This window comes from Ursus maritimus, unplaced genomic scaffold, assembly GCF_017311325.1.
Source record: "Ursus maritimus isolate PB19 unplaced genomic scaffold, ASM1731132v1 scaffold_24, whole genome shotgun sequence".
Classification (NCBI taxonomy): domain Eukaryota; kingdom Metazoa; phylum Chordata; class Mammalia; order Carnivora; family Ursidae; genus Ursus; species Ursus maritimus.
The window spans coordinates 2622615-2643672 of record NW_024424897.1 but is presented as its reverse complement, the minus strand read 5'-3'; the positions used below and the strand labels follow the sequence as shown (position 1 = coordinate 2643672).

Here is a 21058-nt window from a genome sequence, read left to right as displayed (position 1 = left end):
GGCTACGATGTCAGAGGCACAGAGCTGGAGTCTGTCGGGCGTGGCACGAGGTTCTCGTGGGCCTCCCTGCTCTGGATGGCCTCACCCGCGCTCAGGGGCCTTTTCATAGACTTTAGCCAAAATGTGCGTGGGATTTGCTGCTGAGACGCTGTGAATCTCCACGGGACAGCTCAGCCTTTGTGAGCACTGCGTGTCCTTCCTTCTGGTGGCACTGAGGACCTAAACATTCGGGAGTCGCAGACACTTGCAGAAATCAGGGGGTGCCCGCTCCTCAGAAAAATCCGCGCCCGTGAGCACACAGACAAAAAGTGGCCTACGATTTCAGGGGCTCACTGACCCCAGATAAAACTCCCTTGTCCGGTGGGGTGAACCAGAGCTGAGCTAGCTCCTTCTCGGCTGCTGGACACTGAAACTCTTTCCCCCTTTTCTCCGTTATAAAAAGTACTGTAATGAACATCTTCATGCAAGTGTTTTATTCTGTAATTCACATTATTTCTTAGAATGCGTTCAGAAGACATTCGATATAGGAGACAGGAGCTGTGTTCAGCCCTTCACACACATGGCTGATGCACTTCCTGGGGTGGGGGCGATCGGCAGGCCACCCGGGGGGTCCACAGGGGGGTCTTACTATATCACACCCTCACCCCCCGGCCCTTCAGACCAGACCGGACAGCTTCCAGGACAGATGAATGACGGGCTGGCTACTGACCTTGCTGCTGACCTTGCCCGATGGTCGTGCTCACCTGCATGCCAATCCCAAGCCCTAATTCCTGATGCTGTGCAATGCACAGCACTCGGGGAGCCACGGAACCCAGCCCTGCTCCGGGACTCAGACCTTGGCCAGAGCAGCAGCTCTCCTCGGCCACCCATTCCCCAGTGGGCCTTGACCAGTCATTCGGCAGAGGATTTCCGGCCATCACTGTGCTGGGAGCAGGGCAGTGGGAGGGGGGCGGGGGGGGGCTAGAGCAGGTGCCTTGGCCATCTAGGAACCGGGTCCTGCCTGGCTATGCCCCACAGGTAGCACACGAATGGTCACTGCCCTTCTGTGAACCAGCCATCACGTAACGAAACGTTGGAAGGAGTCTCAGATGCAGGGCGGGGTGGGGGGCTACTCCTCCTCGCCCATCTCCAGCCCGCAGTCGGCCTCCACGTGTAGTTCTTCGGTTCTGCCACTAGAGGGATCCCGTGAGCCAGCCTGCCTGCACCCCTCCCGGGGACCCAGTTCCCAGTTACCTTAGGAGCCTTGGCTCCAGGAGCAGCTATGGGCACATGCCAGTCCTCAAAGCCAAGCCGGGCTGCGGGGTGTCTGCTCCAGCCAATGCCGGCGCTCTGGACCTCGCCCAGACTCCCTCTGTCCAAGGCACCAGGACCACGCCTCTCTCCCTGAGGTCCCCTTCAGAGCCACGGCTGTCAACCAGGCGGCACTTTGGGAGCCCCTGGGCCCCGCTCCCAGCAGCTCTGGCTTAGTTGGTCTGGCTGCCACCTGGGCATTAGGCGTTTCCAAGGCTGCCCGAGGCACCTCACCTGCAGCCGGGTGGGGAGTGCCTGTCTATAGGGTCCAGTACGGCTGACCCTTTAGTGCAGGATTTCCAGCCCCATCACTGGGTGGGCTCTGGGGGTGGGAGGGGCGGAGGGGCACCACCCTTGCTTCCACGGTCTCCGGTGTGGTGGCTCGGAGAGTAAAGGAGCGAGCGAACATGCACTGCAGGGACTGGCCCAGCGCCCAAATCTGGCTCTCATTGCAATGGCCTGTGAAAAATGCAGATTCCAGGGTCCGCCCCAGCGCCTTCCCACATCTGCTTTTTAAAGCCCCAGCAACCTGTCAATGCGCGGCTGGGCCCGGAACCAGTGTGCCTCCACGTAACACCCATTGGGTCCTCTCTGGGACGTACATCAACCCTACCCCCCCGGCTGAGAACAGGCTCCCGCCAGGAGGCAGGGAGGGCTCCCGGCCGTCTCTGTCCTGTCGCAGCACAAAGCCTCAGCCTAACCGGACTGCTCGGGCCAGAAGAGCAGGTGTTCCGGAATTGCCGGGACTGTGTGGATGAGGCCCCTCCCCGACCATACCACGGTCTTCTGCACCCACTCAGAGATCAGCCCGTGGTCTGTGACGCAGCTCTGAGCAAACATGACCCCACACGAAACTGGGTGGGGCCGGGGTCTGGAAAGCAAACAAGGTTCCGGAATCGTTACCACCGAAGGCCTCCCAACACCACCGCCGAACCCCCGCACCCGAGAGACGCCCCCCGGCTTTCACTCGGGAGTCTGCACGCGGTGCCGATTGGGGCTCTCGCATCCAGCTGCAGTCAGAACCGCCTGGAATATTAGTCAGCCACGGACAGGAGGCCCTGACACGTGCTTCGTCGGGGACACCGTGCTCAGTCAAAGCCAGACACAAACAGCCACGTGTGGCACGATTCCACTTACAGGAGACCCCCACAGCGGGCAAACCCACAGAGACAGAAGGTAGGTGAGTGGTTGCCGGGGCTGGGGGAGGGCACATGGGGAGTGGTGGCCTAGTGGGTATGGGGCTTCCTTTTGGGGTGAGGACAAAGTTCGGGGACTAGACAGCGGTCACTGTTGTACAACACTGAATGCGCTACACGCCACGGAATTGTACGATTTTAAGTGGCTACGGCGGCAAATCTTAATGTTACGTGTATGTTACCACAATTAGAAAAACAATTTCCCTACTCTGGGGCGCCCCTGTCTGTCTGGGAAGGGTTCTCAGCCTCGGCGCCGAGACACGTGGACAGACTCACTCCGTCATGGGGGGCTGTCCTGGCGAGTGTGGGGCGTTCAGCAGCATCCCTGGCCTCCACCCACCAGAGGCCAATCACATCCCCATCCTCAGTTGTCCTGAGACTGCCACATGTCCCCTAGGGCAGAATCGGCCCCAGGTGAGAATCAGTGCTCTAGAAGCATCTGGAATTGCCTGGGAGATTCTCACAAGCAGCCGGGGTAGAGAACCAGCAAGGCAGACGGAGGGGAAGAGGAGGCCAACATGCATTCACTGGCTAACCCCGTACAACGGATGTTACTGTCCTCATCTCATGAATGAGGAGACGGAAGTTCTAAGAAGACACAGCACTTTCCCAGGCTCATGCCAACCAGGTCTCCTGAATTCCCAAATCCAAGCTCCTTACGTGATTGGGGGCCCTGCAGGGCCCCTTACACCAGGCCCTAGTTCTGGTTCTGCCACTAAGATCTTAGCCATGAGACCATAGACCAGGCCCAGCACACCTGAGTCACAGTAAGGATGGGAGCTCGGAATCTGTCCCTCCACCTGGGCCCTGGGGGTGCTGGGCACCTTCCTCTCCCTCCACCTGGGCCCTGGGGGTGCTGGGCACCTGCAGGTCTCGCCGCGCTGGCCAGTGGCACCACCAGGGGGAGCTCTGAACAAGCCCTGTGGTGGGAAGCCAGGCTTGGGTTCCATTCCCAGCCTGGTTCCCTGGTGGGAAACACCACCCAGTTCAGGGAGCCTCCTCGGGTACCGCCGACCGCCCCCTTCACTTGCGTCTCCAATACTTGAGACAGAGGGAGTCAGTCCACCCTCAGGCTCTAACGGACCACATCTTACTGGGGGAATAAAATCAGGGACAAATCCATCTTAAATTCCTTCTCCTTTGCTCCCGGGCTTACGTCTGTCCTGTGTGACCTCATGTGCTCCAGGGGTGGGGCAGAGCCAGCTGGGGTCAAATCCAGCTCCGCTAGCTGACTGGCTTTGTGACCTCCGCCAAGTTCAATAACCTCTCTGAGCCTCGCCTTCCCTTTCCGCGTACGGGGTGATGTTAGGACTTGCCTCACAGGGCTTGGGGTGGTTGTGAGCGTGAGCTTAAGCAATCCGTGGCATACACCCGGTGCCCACGCAACACGTGGACCATCCACCCCGGCCCGCGCCTGGCTCACGGCTCGAGTTCAACGTTCGCGTGCCAGCTGAATACCTCCACGGCTAGGAGCATGATCTCCACTGTCTACCCAGAAATCTAACGAGAGTGAGGACCACGGCCAGAGCACAGGAAGGGGCTGCCAAAGTCGGGGCGGCCCATCCTGTGCAGGCCCTGGCCGCTCCGTGTTAGTGCAAGCCTCACTGTTCACGAGCCTTGCGCACGCCCACCGCTGTGAGGCCCCACGGACCCCTAATGATGCTGCGTGGTGTCCACTACACGGTGCGACACCCTCCCCCATCAGGTGCACCCCAGGGCGAGGCACGTCCTGCCCCACCTGGCCCCTGCCTGTGCGGCTGGAGCCAGCGAGGCTGCCGCTGTGCCCAGGCATCTGGTTCCCCTGGGCTCTCAGGCTATAGAGGGAAAGCCACTGACATTCCCCCCAGGACTGTGCTCCAGCCTTTTATAGCTCGAGGGTCTGGGCAGAAAGGCTAAGGTTCCCCCTGGGGCCAGGGGGCTGGGGTCACGTGCCTGGCTTGGCTGCAACACCATAAGACTTAAGCTACCAGCCAGGAGTCTCCAAGCATGCCTGGGGTCTGTGGGATGGCCGACAATCTAGTGTCCCCCCAGTGATAAGAATGGGGACACCAGGATTCCCAGGGCTGGCAGGGACGGCTTGTCCTAAGTGAGGCCGCCGAGGGGAACGGAGGGGGAGAGAAGATGGAACCCTGCACTGCGTGTCCTTCACCATCGCCTCGGGCAGCATCAATGACGGGACACGGGTTCCAAGGTCCCGGCACGGGGAGAGCTGGATCCCAGCAGGGTGAGACACAGGCCGTCCTCAGCACTCAGGGAGCAGAGCCCGACACACGACTTGCCCCCCACGAGGCCCCCGGGGCAGGCCTCGGGGGTCAGACTCAGGACTCACCCGCTCTCGCTGTCCAGGAACACAGAGCTGCCGCTGTCCACAAGGGCCGCGCTGATGGGTGAGAGGCAGAAAGGCGAAGAGAAGGCGTCGGAATCCGAGTCGAAGGAGCTGTCCCTGCTCACACCGTCCGCCGACAGCTCCAGGGAGCCCTCCTCCTCGCTGGCCTCGGGCCGCGGCTCCCGCCCCTCCTCGGTCCCGTCCTGCGAGCTGACCGCCGACAGGATCCCGGAGTCGCTGTGGGCTGGTGGAGGGGCCATCCCCAAGCCCTGGGCCGGCTTCTCCCCGTCCTCGGAAGGGGGGGAAGGGCTGACGCGCACGGCGTCCTGGACGCTCTGTGCCACCACCAGGGTGTCCTCGTCTCTGGGGATCAGGGCGGGCCTGGGCTCCGTAGGGGAGGGCTGGTGGGGGGTCCCCAAGCTCTGGGCGCGCCGGCCCCGCGGGCGGGGCACCTTGCGCACGGGGGAGCTCTCGGGGGTGATGTACCGCAGCGCCTCCTCGTCCTGCCTCTGGATCCGAGAGTTGGGGACCCATGCGAGGACAAGGGTGCTCCCCAGCAGCTCATCCTTCTCCATGTACAAGCACAGGTAGCCTGGGGGGGTCAGGAGGACAGGCAGGTTAGGGACCCTGGTGCCTCTGTCTGGAATCTGGTAGAGGCCACGCCCTGGTCAGTCAGGTCGTGGGGCTGGGCAGGCGCCGGCTTCACACACAGCCCGGCCCCAAGCACAGCACGGCCGGGGGCGCGGTCAGGCTTGCGGTGAGTGAAAGCTGGGGGCACTTAGCAGATTCGGGGGCACTGGGCTCCCGGGCAGTGGTCTGTCGTTGCTTTTCCACGCACGGGGAGCCCTCCTCCAGCTCAGAACCCCACCCGGCCACAGTCTGGGGCCCCGGAGCTTTCACTCCGCAGCCAGCCTCCGGGTCTGGGCGAGCCCGGGGGCCCAGGAGCCCTGCTTCACCGCGGCTGGGAGCAACGGAAGCTGCGGGCTCTATTTCTATTTCAGACAAAATAAATCCAAAGAGGGGTGTTTGGGCATTTTCCGGTCAGCCGGATCTCAGTGTGTCTTCTTTAATGCAGCTCTCCGGAAGAAGGGGCCGTCCCCGATGTCAGGCACCAGGTGCGGACGTGGGCCGAGAAGAGCGGTCCCCCTCTGAGGCGGCAGCCAGCGGGTGGGCTCTCTGGGCCCCTGGACACTCAGTCTGGGGGGAAGGCGGTATTTCCTGCCACATCAGGATGTCCTGGTTTCTGGGCCGATCATGCCAGGTGCCCAGGCCTCCTGGTCTCTGCTTTGGAAAGCCCCCGGGGCCGGAGCTGGGCCCTCACACACCTCGGGGCTCTGAGAACCCGCGCCAGCGTCTCCTGAGCTGAGCTCCCATTTCCAGAAGAGGTGGGGACACTCAGTGACATCGGCAAGGTGCAGGGGAGGCCTCGCGTTTCCACACCCTCAGCTCCTGGGCCTCGGGGGACTGGGAAGGGAGCCCCAGGCCTCCGCCCCCACCCCCCACCCGGCCTTCCATCACAACAGCATCACCAGGACGCTCCCCGAAGGCTGTGCTGTTCTTTCCAATTTAGAGCAGAAGAGCTAACACTCTCAGACCCGGCCCCAGAAACTCTGACTCCTCGAATCCTCAGAGCTGGCCCCGTGGTCAGGCGTCCACGGCCGTGGGCCGCCCAGAGCCTGCACCCCCTTCTAGAGCACTCCTGGGGGACGCAGGACCCTGGATTCCCTGTCTACACAGCCCAGACGGGCGTCCAGGGCCTGCTCCTGAGCTGTCTGTGGGGGCTGTGGACGGGCTGGGGTGTCCACACGTGCACGCCTGAGGTCCCTCATAGCGTAGGAAATCTCCCGCTTTGGAACCTGCAGGGCCCATGACTCCAGATCTGCACCTGACCATCTGGGTGACTGTGAGGATAGACTTATCGAGGTGGGAATAGTTCATGAACATAATTTAAACTTTTTGTATTTTAATTAATTTATTCAGTATTTTGTTGACACATAATTTGCATACCGCAAAGTGCTCAGGCCTGATTGTAATTTATAGCTTTCAGATGTTCTGACATGTGGTGTGGGGCCTCCGTGTGCGCTGGGTGGGCAAGTCCACAGGCGGCAGCCAGCTGCAGGTGCCCTGGGGGCCCTGAGCGTCCTCCAGCAGCCTGGGGAAGCTGCAGGAAGAATGAGAAGGGCCCAGAGCCTGCCCTTGCCCCACCTCCACCCTGGGCTAACGCTGGGAGTGGCCCAGTCTCTCTGACCACCAGCCTCCTCATCCAAAAACGAGGCCTGCCCAGGGCTCTGGGCACTCTCACGACGTTCACATGCAGATAAAATAAGCAATCTATGTATTTGTTGCAAGTCGTTTGCACAAACGACAAACGACCACACAGGCTTGGGTATCACTAACCCATCATTTTGTCCCTTCCATGGTGGGGGGCAGCAGGGCTGAGGGAAGTCAGAGCCCGGGGGCTACGACCAGATCTAACAGTCTCGGATCTGCGGCCGGCCGAGCACAGCCACGGTCAGGTACCCGTCCCAGAAGAGAAGCGCATGTTTTGCTCGGTGCTGTGACCCTCAGCCCCGCCCTGCACAGGGCAGCTGGCCACCGTGTCTTTGTGACTCGGCACAAGAGAGCAAAGCCGCTGTCACCACAGGGAAGTATCCCACCCCAGGCGCAGGCAGGCCCTGGTGCTGGGGTGTCCTGGTCCCTGCAGACCCCTGCGGAGAGTTTCCTGCCCCAGTGGGGTTAGAGGATGGCAGGAGACAGGACTGGTGACTTCCACGTCTCCAGAGTCCCACGCCTGTCCCACGGTCCACCTGGTTCTCATCACAGCCTTCTGGGCTGCGGGAAGGGAAGCAGCCGCCAGGCCTAGCCTGCGGGGTGTGCTCCTGCCACTGGAGGGGGCCTGGGGTACTGGCCAGCACCCCCAGAGGATGGCTGTGCACTTCCCTGCCTGCAGGCTCCCTGCTCCCAGCAGCCCTGGCGTGACCTAACGTCCTCCTCTGAGGCCGATTCCCCTTCAACTGTCCCACCCCACGTGTGTAAGTTAAAGGTCACCAGCCCCTTCGAGGATGGGGAAATTAGGACAAATGGGGAAGAGACACAAAAGCTTTCCGAAGCTGTGGCTTGGTTACTTTAGAAAGAGAAGTGGGCCCCTCCGCCCAGGCCTGCCCAGCTCCTGGCTCACCTGGATGGTGCTCCCCCAGCCCCTGCAGCCCCTCTGGGGGGTGCACGCAGACATTGTTCTTGGAGTAGATGATTTCCCCATCCAGGATGGAGGGGGGCCCGCCACCGCTGCCCGGGGTGAGGGTCAGGAGGTCCGAGGCTTTGGAGGAGGCCCGGCGAAGGAGACGGCCCAGAGACATTGCCGGGGGAGTGTTTCCATCCTCCGCACGCTTCGCCCAGGCGGGGCTCGTCCAGACGTGGCTGGGGGAGAAAGACACGGAGGAGGGCGTCAGGCCAAGGTCATGGGCTTGGGGCAGGTGTCCTTGGTGCTGCGTCCTGCCTCACAGCAGTAAGCTTGAGACGGATGGTGGTTCAGGAACTGTAGCGACGGGTCCTGCTAGCACAAGGCCACGTGGCATCATGGACGTCTGGGGCCGGGTCGTTCCCAGTGCTGGAGGCGACCCTGGTCTCCACCCACTGCATGCCACCAGCAGCGCCCTTCCCACTACGACAACTAGAAATGTCTCCGGGCATGGCGAATGTCCCCCGGGGGCCAAACCACCCGTCACAGGGGCTCTGCTCTCCCACGGCGATCTCATAAAACTTCCAGACTTCTCTTCGCTCAGTTTTTACCCTGTGTCTGTGCCAACAAGGCCTCCCTTCCTGAATTTCTCACCCCTCCGCCGGGCTTCCCAGGGCGCGTGCTCCTTCCTCCATCCTGTCCTTCCCGGCCTCCTCCGTCCCCCGCACCCTGGCAGCCCCAGGCCCGGCCTCATGTCCCGACCCACGACGGATCATCTCAGCTGGGAAGAGTGTCACAAGCAGTATTTGAACGACCCAAGTTCACCCACAACTCATTCTTTAAAAAAATAAACGATAGGGGCGCTTGGCCGGCTCAGTGGGAGGAGCGTGTCACTTCCAATCTCGGGGTCGTGAGTTTGAGCCCCGTGTGGGGTGCTGAGATTACGGAAATAAACAAAAACTTAAAAAATAAATAAGTAAAAATTAAAAAATAAACAAGAAACAAAAGGATTCAATGCAGTATACCTACAGGACTCCTAGAGGTTCACCAAAAGGAGCAGAATGGCGATTCACAGACGAGTGAACGGAAGAGCTGATAAAAAGGACGAATTCTCAGTCTAAATGAAAGCCCAACACCCAGCAGACGGGCCGAAAGCAATTTTTATTTGAGCCAAAAGCCCAAAATCAACATCACGTGCTCTGTGAACCAACCAGATGCTTCCCATCGGTCGAGCCCCCGAACGCAGACCACCAAACGGAGCCATATGTGGAATGAGCCACCGGTGTGAGCTAGCCCGCGTAGGTGAAGACGTGCGCTCAGAGCCTCGCTGCCCCCGGCCGGAGACAGTTCATGCCTGAGACTCAGACCTCGCTGGGCAGGGTGCCGGCCGGCCTCAGGGGCCGGGGGCGTCTACAGAGGGCTTCACCTTCCTCTCTTTGAAAGAAGAAAAAAGGCAGGAAGCCAATGTGATAAAGTCATCGACGGACGGATGGATGAACTAAATGTGGTCCAGCCACACAACGGAATATTATTCAGCCTTAAGAAGGAAGGACATCCCGACGCGGGCCACGTGGGTGGACCTTGAGGACACTGCTCAGGGGAGTCAGCTGTCACAAAAGGACGAATAGTATAGGATTCCACATACACGAGGCCCCTGGAGTCGTCAGATTCATAGAGAAGGTAGGATGGGGGGGGTGCCAGGGGCTGGGGGAGGGGATGGGGCGTTACTGTTTTGGGGGCCAGAGTTTCAGTTTGGGACAATGACAACGTTCTGGACACGGATGGTGGTGATGGTCCGACAACAGTGTGAATATATTTCATGCCACTGACCTTGCATTTAGTAAGAGGGTACATTTTCTTTTCTTTTAAAGATTTTTTATTTATGTGACAGAGAGACAGCCAGCGAGAGAGGGAACACAGCAGGGGAGAGGGAGAGGGAGAAGCAGGCTCCCAGCCAAGGAGCCCGATGTGGGACTCGATCCCAGGACCCCGGGATCACACCCTGAGCCGAAGGCAGGCGCCCAACGACTGAGCCACCCAGGCGCCCCAATAAATAAATTTTTTGAACCATCAACCGGGTATATTACATTGTTCTTTGAACTTTCTGCGTTTTGTACGCTTTCCCCAAATCGAGAGCTGGCTGGGGATGTTCCCCGAGTGGGGCTCTTCCTGCTTGAGGGTTTGCACGGGCTTATGGGACGGAGGGCCGGGGCTCAGTGTGTCCTTCACTGTCTCGAGGCCAGGGGGCTCCATGCGGGATCCCCAGTCCCCCTGGCTCTCTGAGGGCCCCTCCTGTGCCCCCAGCTCTGTCCTCGGGTCTCCCCGAAAAGGGCACTACCTCTCCCAAGCACAAGATTCTTCTAAACGCTTCCTGCCAGCCTGAAATCACCCTTCCCTTTTCTGCAGCTTTACCTAGAAAGACCCATCGCTCCCTGCTCCCGATTCACTGGGATTCCCGGTATTGGCATCACCTTGAAGACCACGGTTCTGGGACCCTCACCTCCTTAGCCACAAGCCAAGGGCGTCCCTCTGCTCTTGGCTGCGTCCAGGGTCCTGAAACCACCAGCTCTTCCCAACCCACCGCTCGCAGGCTTCTCCCATGTCAACACTTTCAATGATCCCTCGGCCCGGGGAGGGGGTGGCAAGCTGGTTCCGAGGACCAGAGAGTAATAGTCCGGCTCCACGGCACCCGGTCCCGCAGTGAGTAAGCCACCGCCGACTGTCACCAGTAGGACTGTCTGTGACCCAGTGATTAACAGACACTCTCACCTGAATCTCACAAGTCTCCATGTGTCACAAAAAATTCTCCTTTCAATTTTTTTTCAACCATTTAAAAATATAAAATCCATCCTGAGCTCGAAGACTAGAAAACAAGCAGAAAGCTCGATTTGGCTCTTGGGCTGCAAAGAGGTGACCCCTGGCTCCGACCACGTTCTGGATACTTGACCCCTCTCTACCCAACCTCCCTCCAGGCCAGCCTCTCTGGGAAGCCTTCCTGGCCTCTCCAGGTTGAGAGGGTGTCCACCCCTTGTCTCCCCCACTGGTTGAATTTCAAGGCACGCCGGAGCACCTGACAACCTCGGTACGAAATCCTTTAAAAAAATCACACGGCCCCTACATATCATGTTCTGTCCAACTAATGGTCTAGAAAAACGATATTGCTATTCTAATGATGATTCTGTTGTCCAGAATATTTCTAGGATTCAGGAATCATTCCAGAATGACAAGGTCCCTTAATGAGCCGTACAAGAAAACGAGTCTCTTCTTCCTAGACCAGCGCTGCCCAGTAGAAATGTAATTCGACCACAGACGCAATCCCAAACCTCCCACTAGCCACATTTTAAAAAAAGTAAACCAAAATGAGGAAGATTCATTTTGGTAACATACTTTGAGTTCACTCGTTCTTTCCCAGACAGCATCATTTCGGCATGTCATCAACATGAGAACAATTACTGACGAGCTGCTTTCCGCTCCCCCCGCCTCTGGAGTCGGTGTCTGTTTTGCATTGAGTGCCCCTCAGCTGGGACCAGCCACATGGCAGGGGCTCGGGGCCTCCGCGTGGGCGAGCTGGAGCCTCACCTCCTGCGGGGCCTCTCATGCTGTCCCGTAGTTAATCCTTCCAACCGCCAGGCCTGGCTGCAAACAACTCTCAGCTGATTCTAAAAACCAAACCGTCTTTCCCTGAAGACGTTTGCCACCGTGGAGGATAATCAAAAGAATGTGCTGGAAGATTTGAAGGGGACCCCAGAACACAAGCGCTCACAATCCAGCATTTTTGCACACGCCAGACGCGGATCGGATGCTCCGTGTCACGGGGGCTCTGGCGGATGCGTCCTTTTAAAAGCGAGGTTTTGCAAATGAGAAGACGGGTTCCGAGCATCCAGGTCACTCAGTGAACAGAAACACTTGGCTCCTTAGACCTTTGCCCTCTGTGCTCAGAGTTTGGCTCCCACCCCACCCCTGCCACCTGGGCGGGCGGGGGACAGTCCCCCCAGCCCTGGCCCAGAGTGTCTTGCAGAAGGCCATGCTCTGGGGGTGTCCATCAAACACCCCCCCAAATATTCACTCTTCGGACACTTCCCACTTACTCTAAGTGTGAGCCGACTTCATTGAAATGAAACCTGGTTCCCGACCTCTGCTCTCTATCATGCTACACCGGAGACAGTCCTTGACCTATTTTTGAATGCTTTTGTGTGTGTGTGTGTGTGTGTGTGTGTGTGTAAATGAGGCAACAAGCTCAGAGAAGTACAAAGAAAAACACAAGCTCCTTAAATCACAGGATCCAAAACCATTTGTGTTTTCTCCTATCTCCTGTGCCTATCTTAAAAAAAAGCCAAGACTCCCCGCTGGGATGACCTCGGGTCTTGCTTTCAGTCGTATCATAACTGTATTTTTCCACGTGTTAATGAGTCAAAGTGTACGTCTTCCCCACATCCCCCAAATCCCATGTTGAAGCTCAAACCCCCAGCACCTCAGAATGTGGCTGTATTCAGAGACGGGTCGCTACAGAGGTGATTAAATTGGAATTAGGCCATTAGGGCGGCCCGAATCCAATGTGGCTGGTGTCCTTTAAAAAGAGGAAATTTGGAGGCGTCTGCATGGCTCAGTCGGTGAAGTGTCTGCCTTCGGCTCAGGTCATGATCCCAGGGTCCTGGGATCGAGCCCCACATCGGGCTCCCTGCTCAGCAGAGAGTCTGTTTCTCCCTCTGCCTCCGCTACTCTGCCTACTTTCTCTCTCTCTCTCTCTATCAAATAAATAAATAAAATCTTTAAAAAAAAAAAAAGAGGAAATTTGGAGATAGACAGGGTGTCCAGAATGGGGCACAGGTCCAGGGAGAGGCAACATCGTGGCACGGAGCAGTGCCGAGGTGAAACAGGGAGAGGGGGACGGAGGGAGGCTGTCACCTGCAGGGCTGGTGGCAGCTGGCAGGAGGGGAAGGGGCCGCAGGGAAGGGGCCGGGCAGGCGGCACACAGGGAAGCTGGGTGGGAGGAGCAGAGCAGGGTAAAGAGGTTGCAGAAGCCCCAGGCTGGACAGGGACCTGCAGCACAAGGATGTGAACGCTGCCAATGCCACGGAACCGCACACTTCAAAATGGCCTGAGCGGGAACCGCACTGTGTATACTTTACAGTGATGAAAAACAGTAACAGCAGCGGACCTGGAGAGGGGTGCATACACATTCTGTACTTTCTGCTCTTTTTAATGTAAACCTAAAACCCTCTACAAAATAGAAATTAATTTAAAAAAAGAGGGTGGAGACCAGAGTGCATGCACCCAAAGAATCCAGGCGGAATGGACTCAGGCAGATGGAGGCAGGGGACAGGCAGGGAGCCAGAGGCAGGACGAGGGACAGCAGGGTGACAAAGGGAGCTCTGGTGTCCAGGCCGAGGGCCACTGCCAACAGCGATGCCAGGGCCTGGCGAGGACTGCACACCCTGACACACACCTTCCTAGTGTCCTTGAGTCTGCAAGATGCACGACCTTGAATGCTTCTCGCTCACAACCTGCAAAGCAGTTTAGGGCCATGACCTTAGGGACCTGGTGTCACATGGGGGCAAGAGGAGCCATGAGAACCACCCCTCATGGTAGACCAGAAAGCTGTGTTCCAGAAAGCCTTCCTGGGTACAGAACTCTGAGCGAGGACAACACCAGGTCCCATTCGGTGGGTCTGGGGTCTTTCTCAGGGCGGATGACTTATTCTCATACCTCGGACAGGGTTGGGGGGAGGGGCACAACCAGCACAACCTTCAAATGCCGTCAGCAGAGACCCTAAGACACACAGAATCAGCTAGCGCTCGAAAGGGAGCCGAGAGGAGCCTGCAGCCAGGAACAGCTCCGACTTCCCCTAGCAAGTTCTCGGAGTTAATTGGAATCAAAATAGCAGCCGAGATGCTCAGAGCACATTGTACCAATATTCCAGAGCCTCTCCCCAGATCCCGAGAGAGGGAGGTGGGTAGAGAGGCCGGTCAAGGTAGATCCTTGACGACAATAAAAACGTCATTTTCCTCCGATGCGTTCCTTTAACATTCCTCCTTTAAAACGGTTATGCCCACGTCAGCCTTGTGGATTTTAGGTGATAAGCTGTGTCCAGGACACCTGTGCAAAGTGCCCCTCGTGACTGACGTGCTACCAGACTGCCACCTTCGATAAAGTTCCACATGCTTTGCTTTTGCTGACGGAAAGGACAGCAGTGCCAGCCTGGCAGTCGGCACAAGGAGCCAGAGATGGAGTCAAGCCAAGATCTAGAATGAGCATCCGTTTGGGTGCAAAAATAAAAAAAAAACTAAAGATTTTAAAAGGTATAAAGTGAAAACACCAGTACTGGCGTGTAGCCATCTAACAGCTCCGGGCTGGTTGGTGTTGTCGCGACCGCTAGGTCGGGCCAGGTTTTTGCAAATAGGCTATTGCGTCATTCGAAAGGACAGAACAGCTTGGCCTCCCCTCCAAACACACACATGCTCAGAACACGGAGCTCCCTCTGCAGAAGGGCCTCCCTGCTCCCCGCGGCTCCTCCAGCACCTTTGAGAACTGCAAGTTCTCAGCCACCTGCGGCCTGCAGGGGAGGGAAACAGGACGCAGGAGAGGGGTTTGGGGGTGGCTGCAGGGTGGGGAGCCGGGAAGGGGGCAGGTGTTTATTTCACAGCCCTGTTTTGACGGGAGCACCTGCCCCCGCCCGGGCCCGAGGCGGCCTCGTAGCTCAGTGAGGCACGCTGGTGTGGGGCTCTCCTCTAATATTTACGGGGGTGAAGCGGACACATCCATTACCCAAAATTCGTTCCCCAGGCGCCGGTGATTTATACCTGAGGAAAAGTGGTCCTGGGCAGAGACAGAGCCTAAGTCACTGAAAAGCCAGAAATGAACAAAACACGGATTAAGAAATGACTCCCTTTAGAAAAGACACAAGCCGCCCCTGTCCTTCAGAAAGCACTTCCGTCCACATGTGTTGGTTTCCCGTGGCTCCTGTAACAAACCACCACACATTCCGCAGCTGAAACAACACAAATAAATCAGCTCACAGCTCTGGATGCCAGGGGTCTGACCCGGGGCTCACCGGGCCCAAACCAAGGTGTCGGCCGGGCTGCGTTCCCTCTGCCGCCTCCGGGGAGAATCTGTTTTCCTGCCTTTTCCAGCCTCTAGAATCCACCTGCAGCCCTTGGCTCGTGGCCCTTCCTCCACCTTCAAAGCCGCTGCTGGCCATTCAGGTCCTCCCCCCATCACGTGGCCCTGACGCTGACTCTCTGCCCCCTTCTTCTGCTTTTAAGGACCCTGGGATGACACTGCTCCCACTGGATAATCCAGGACAATCTCTCTGTCTTGAGGGCGGCCGATGAGCAGCCTTAATGCCACATAACCTAACCGAGTCCCAGGATCCCAGGATTCAGACATGGACATCTTTGGGGACCATTCTGCTGCTGACCACACCATGGCAAAGACCCTGGAAAGGACAGATTTCTAACTCACCCACTGACTGTCAAATTCCCAGGCAGAGTGACCACCTTTTAGGCAATATGATTGGGACCTGGGCCTAGAGCCAGGAGAGAGGAGGACACGCGCCCGTGTGTCCCCGTGGGAGAAGCAAGATGGGTCAGAGGAAAGTGCACACTCACGCCAGGGCCGGCCCTTGGCGGCTTCCTCTGCCCAGAGCCTTGGTTTCCTGTCCTGGTATAAAGGGCCCCATCAACTGCCAAACAGAAAAACAAATAGGAGCAAAGGTACAAAGTTCTCTTCCGGAATCTTCCTAGGAAGAGCAAAGAAATGGGGCAGCCTGGAGCCACTCTAAGAGGCAGGAGCTTGACTTTTCCTGCTCGCTGCTCTGTGCTGTGCACCTGCCTTGGGCCCACCTGCCTCGGGTGCTGGGACGCAGCTGTCAGCAGGGCAAATGCGGTCCTGGCGCGTCCCAGGACTGCCGGATCCCGTGGACCGGAGGCTGGAGCCCACAGCCATCCTGACAGCCGCTCACTGCAGTGGGGGGAGGCGGAGGGAGCGGAGGGTCACTGGACACGTTAGGGAACGTGTGGTGGGACGAAGCCCACAGGTGATTGTCCCCCTGGCCTCGTCACCGGCAGGCTGCTCAGGAGCAGAAAGCCCGGGGCTCCGGCCACCTGCCATGTGGCTGGCAGAAACTGGTTCCCCTGCTTTGCTCTCCAAGCCGGATCAACACAGAGCACGGAACAGGAGACGCTATTTAAACAGGAGCCAGACACACGAAAACAAGGATCATTTTCCTCCCACACAACATCTGCTGCTCAGAGGAGACCCCGGCTCTCTCTACCTTCCCAGAACCACGCATGCGCCACGGTCCTTCCGGGAAGGCCCAGCCTTGCAGTTCAAAGGGCGATCGAAGCCCTGCAGGTAGACTGGCTCAGGAACCCGATCCTTGGGGTACACGATTTGGGGGAGTTTGGTCCTCCAAGGCTCATCGTGCAGACAAGACAGCTGTGCACTGACACGACCCGTCCCCTGTGCGGGGCTTCCCTTGGCGTTACAGGATGACTGTAGACGGAAAAGGTCTTCCCGCACATACATCACATTCAGAAGACTGTCACTCAAAAATAGGGTCGCTGTAGGCAGGGCCTCTGCATACAAGGGAGGACAAGACGATCAACTTGTATTTAAAATGCAGGAACGAAGTGTAGGGCACGAGCCGGGTGTAGAGGCTTGGACCAACGGCCACCGGGAAAGGACGTTTGAGAGGCCGTAAGGACAACACGGTCACGGAAACATGCGGGTGAGTTGGTGGCCAGCTTCGCTGTGACTTCCCTCTTTCGGCTGTCCAGCTGTCACTTCGATTATCACCTAGTCCCTGGAAAACCCCAAGGCCTCTGCCCCTCAAGCGGGACACCATCTGCTGTCTGTGCCCCCGACAGCAAACGCAAAACACTATTTTCTCCCCAAAGAGCCGAGGAAGTAGGGCCTGGGAGATGAGGCTATCTTAGAGCTGAGCCAGGACTGAGGAACAAGGAAGGACTGGACCCAAAAAGCAAGGAAACGTGCAAATCCAGTCCGGAAGCCACCAACCGACCCAACAGTGGGTTCGGTGCCCCTGACTGCTGTATCGTCCCTGTAAACTTCAATACAGAGAGCTGCGGTTCTCTGTCTGTGGAAAAGGAGAAGCGAACGCACCACAAAACAAAATCACCTGGGGGGTCGGGGGTGGGGGGATACTGACAGTATCCCTGAAAAGCAACACCGTTGATCTTGCTCAGGGGAAGGTTTTTAGTTACAGAAATTGAAAAGTGAAAGAATGTAAAATGACATCTGTTAGGTATGCCCTTTGCCCCGATTCCAGACCGACAGAGAACATAATAACCAATTAATCAGACTGTTGAATTGAGGGCCACTCCTCGTGGCAAACCAGCACATAAAACAAAGTGTGCAGGCTGGTGTAGACACGGGCTCGGGCTGCACCCTGTTAAGGGGTTTCTACAGTGGCCGATCCCGGAAGAGCAGGGAAAAGACACGGTCACACCCGTGTACCCGCAGACAGGGGTCCCTACGGGTGACTCGTCACATACATCAACTTTAAGCACCTGGACAGATGGGCCACCCGAGGCTCGGCCAGAGAAGGCCTTGCCGTCCCGGCGGGATGACGCTTTGGGGACGTCATGCCTACGTTTCAAGCGGCCAGACCTTGCCCCTCCCCGAGGACGGCTGTGTTAGCTCAGAGGACACAGTAAAAGACACGCTTTGGATTGAGTATCACCAGACAGCTCACCGCCATAGATTCAGTAGAGACGCAAGACCCAGTGCCGAAGGACGCACAGGGGGTCCACAGCAGAAAACCCACCACCAGGCGCCTGGGCGGCTCCGTCAGTGAAGCGTCTGCCTTCGGCTCAGTTCACGATCCCAGGGTGCTGGGATCGAGTCCTGCGTCGGGCTCCCTGCTTGGCGGGAAGTCTGCTTCTCTCTCTGCCTCTCTCTCTCTGTCTCTCATGAATAAATACATAAAAACCTTTAAAACACACACACACCGCCACTGAAGTGAGAGGAAAAAGATCTCCTAGACTATTGCCCTGAACTTGGGGGGTGGGGAGACTGCAGCCTGTGCCCGGGGCTCAGTTCATAAGTATTGTACAAACACAATGTACATCAGTAACACCCACCTGGGCCCCAGCTGCTACAGCTGCTTCACTGTAGAGCTGCAAGCCCGTCCTCCCCACGCTGTCCTCCCCACGCTGTCCTCCCCACGCTGTCCCACAGCATGAAACTATGTGGCTAATCTTACATGAGAGAAGATTCAGGCCCGTGAAAAAGTCGGGGTCCCTCACGGGGGGAGGAGGGGGCGGTGGACAAATTTCTACTTGAGATTTGTGCTGCCAGACAACCTGGTCGCCCCGGGCCCGGGAACAGCCTCGGGGACCCAGCGCCCTGAAAATTCACAAAGCGAAGAGCGTCAGTACTACCTAGCGGCGAATTCCACTGCCGCCCAGGTCAGCGGCCCGCCAGAGGACCCCACTCACAAGGAATTAAGGAGCAAAATCAAAATGTTCTCACCAATTTGCTAAATGTGAAAAATCCAAATGATGGATGGTCATTAACAAATTTTTAAAAAAGGAAACCGCTTGGTCCCTGCCAGGTACCGGGCACTTCGGACGATCGCTGCCTTTGAGGGAGGGGGACGGGTCTTCACTGCACAGACAGAGAGCTAAGGCACGGAGGAACGAGGTCGGCGCTGTGTACCAGGGTTGGGAGTTGAACCGGCAGTTTATTTTGGGGGCCTCGTTTTTAACCACTGCACGGAGCCACCCCAAGCCAGGGCAGAGAGCCGTGTGCAAGCAGGTAGGCTCCAGAAACCCAGTGGCTACCTTCTCAAATGCCTTTATACGAGGCCCGGGAGGCTCGTTCTGGACTAAAGAGAACGGATATTAGCAGCCGGTGGTGACATGGGATTAGTCCCCACTCCCTTACTGTTTTAAGAGTCATCAGGCGGAACCCTGTTATCTTGTCTGCAAGAAGAGGGGTCAGGAAGAGTGGTGCATTTGTGAATGGCAGGCGCCCCCTTACAAGGTAGGAGGCTGGGGCACAGCCGTTCCTGGGGCTGGAGCCCGAGAACTCCGGTTCCATCCTAGGTGCATGAACTTGGGGGAATTTACTTCTCTACGGCTCAGGGTGCCCATCTGTAAAATGGGGATAACTTCGGTCCTGACTTCATGGGCTTGATTTTAGGGTTAAGTGAATTCATGCGTAATAATCAGAAAGTAGGTACAGAGCAACCATCATCGCTGGAGAACTTAAAAATTCCACTGGTAAGAACTTTCTTCAGCCGTATTCTGAGATTCTGCTCACCATCAACACTCCGCAAGCCAACAAGTGCCACAGAAAACGTAACCGCGTTCAGCACACACTTGCCCCCCAGGCCCAACAATGGGCAGCTGTTCACGAATTCCCCAGTTACCACGGCAAGGCAACCCTACTTCAATATCCTTCCTTTGCAAAAGTTCTCACGGTTCTTCAAAGCCTTCAGTAGTCACTAATCAATTAATGTTAATATTTCTACCAGGGAATTTCTAAACCTCACAACACAGATTTTTAAAAGTTCTCTAATCAATTGATGGCAGACTGGGAACAGACTTCTGGGATCTGGCCTTTCTTCACCCACCCCTTGATAACAGGCTTCCTCGCATGGCCGTTTTGGAGAACTGTGCCTCTCGCTTCCTTCCAGATACCCAGCTTCTCCTAGGAACTTGGTGGGGCAGGAAAACAAACTTCAGAGTAGGGGAGCGAGAACGTATTATGTCGTTTTCCATCTCCGAATAGAATCTGAACTAGATTGTGGCCAACATATGACACCAACTTCCGAGTGTGGGAATAACAGGATTTCAAGATTCACCGGCTTCTGCCAGGGTTCCTGAGGTTATATTTAGCAATCTTAAATTGCCTATTTTTTTGTTCTTTCTCCTTTTTTCTACTCTTTTTTCTTCCTCCCTTTCTTTCTTTTTTTAAGTAAAGAACAAGGGGGAAGAGCCCGGGCCTAAAGGAAGTGAGTTTCCTGACATGCGGTTCTTAAAGCCAGACCACCGACCCTAAGGCCCAGCAACGCTGAGAGCGCGCGCGCGGTTGGGCCGGGCAGCACACTTCGGGGGGCTGTGTCTGCAAACGGCGGCCCCCTCCAAGTTCTCCTTCGCGTGCTCTGACGATCCAGCCAGACAAAGACCGCAAGTTCTCCGGTCCATGGCTCCACACAGGCGGGGACGGAGTCTCCCCGAATTAGGTCCACTCCCGGCCCGGGGCGCCTGCACCCGCCGCGGAGGGGGTCCCCTGGGGGCTTCTGCGTGGTCCGGAGTGCTCCCACGCCGCCCCGCTCCTGCCCCGGCCCCGCGCCTCTTGGGGCTGCGGCCGGACCCCGGCCCCTCCCGGGCCCCGCCGCTGCAGGCCCAGCGCCCCGCGCGCGCCGCCACCCCGTCCCCGCTGAGGGGGCGCCGCCCACTCCCCAGCGGCCCCCTTGGACCCCGCCCCCGCGGCCCCCGCCCGGGCCCCGATACCCACCCGGGTCCCGCAGCCGGGGCCGGATTCGCGCCGGCTCCCGGAGCCTCCGCCGCCGCAGCCGCTGCCGCCGCAGCCGCCGCCGCCGCCACTGAGGCGCGGCGGGGCGGGGACGCGCGACGAGGCCCGGCCCCCGGCCCGCCCCCGGCCCAACCGGGCCCGCCCCGGCCAGCCCCGGTCCCAAACCCCGTCCCCGGGCCAACCCGGCCGCGGGCCCAGCCCGGACCCCAAGCCGGTCTCGGGCCTAACCCGGCCTCTGGTCCAACCGGGACCTCAACCCGGACCTGGACCCGGTCCTGGACCCGGTCCTGGACCCGGACCCGGCACTGCCCAATCCGGCTCAACCCAGACCCCAACCCAGACCCCGCCTTCCCCCCAACCCCGCCCAGCCCGGACCCCAACGCGGTCCCGGGCCCAACCCGGCTCCCCGCCGAACCCACCTCCCCCACCCCTGGGTTCGCCCCAACACTGCTCCAGTCACCTTTCGCCCTGGGGACCCAAATCCCCTGCCCCGGGCCGTCCTAATTCCGGGTCCCAGGACTCTGCCCCCGATGCCAGCCCTGTCCTCCCTCCCCGAGGGAAGGC

At 58.2% G+C, this 21058-nt stretch overlaps 1 protein-coding gene across 1 annotated transcript in view; it reads right to left on the bottom strand.

The window, feature by feature from the left end:
• LOC103665800 (TBC1 domain family member 16-like) overlaps nt 1–20536 on the bottom strand; it is a 40402-nt gene extending 19866 nt beyond the window's left edge. The window contains exons 1-3 of the mRNA XM_040640081.1: nt 20477–20536; nt 7991–8229; nt 4816–5404 (exon numbers count right to left, since the gene is read on the bottom strand). Coding sequence (XP_040496015.1) covers nt 4816–5404; nt 7991–8168 — 767 coding nt within the window. The 5' untranslated portion in view covers nt 8169–8229; nt 20477–20536. The remainder of the gene's footprint in view (nt 1–4815; nt 5405–7990; nt 8230–20476) is intronic.
• Nucleotides 20537–21058: the final 522 nt, after the last annotated feature.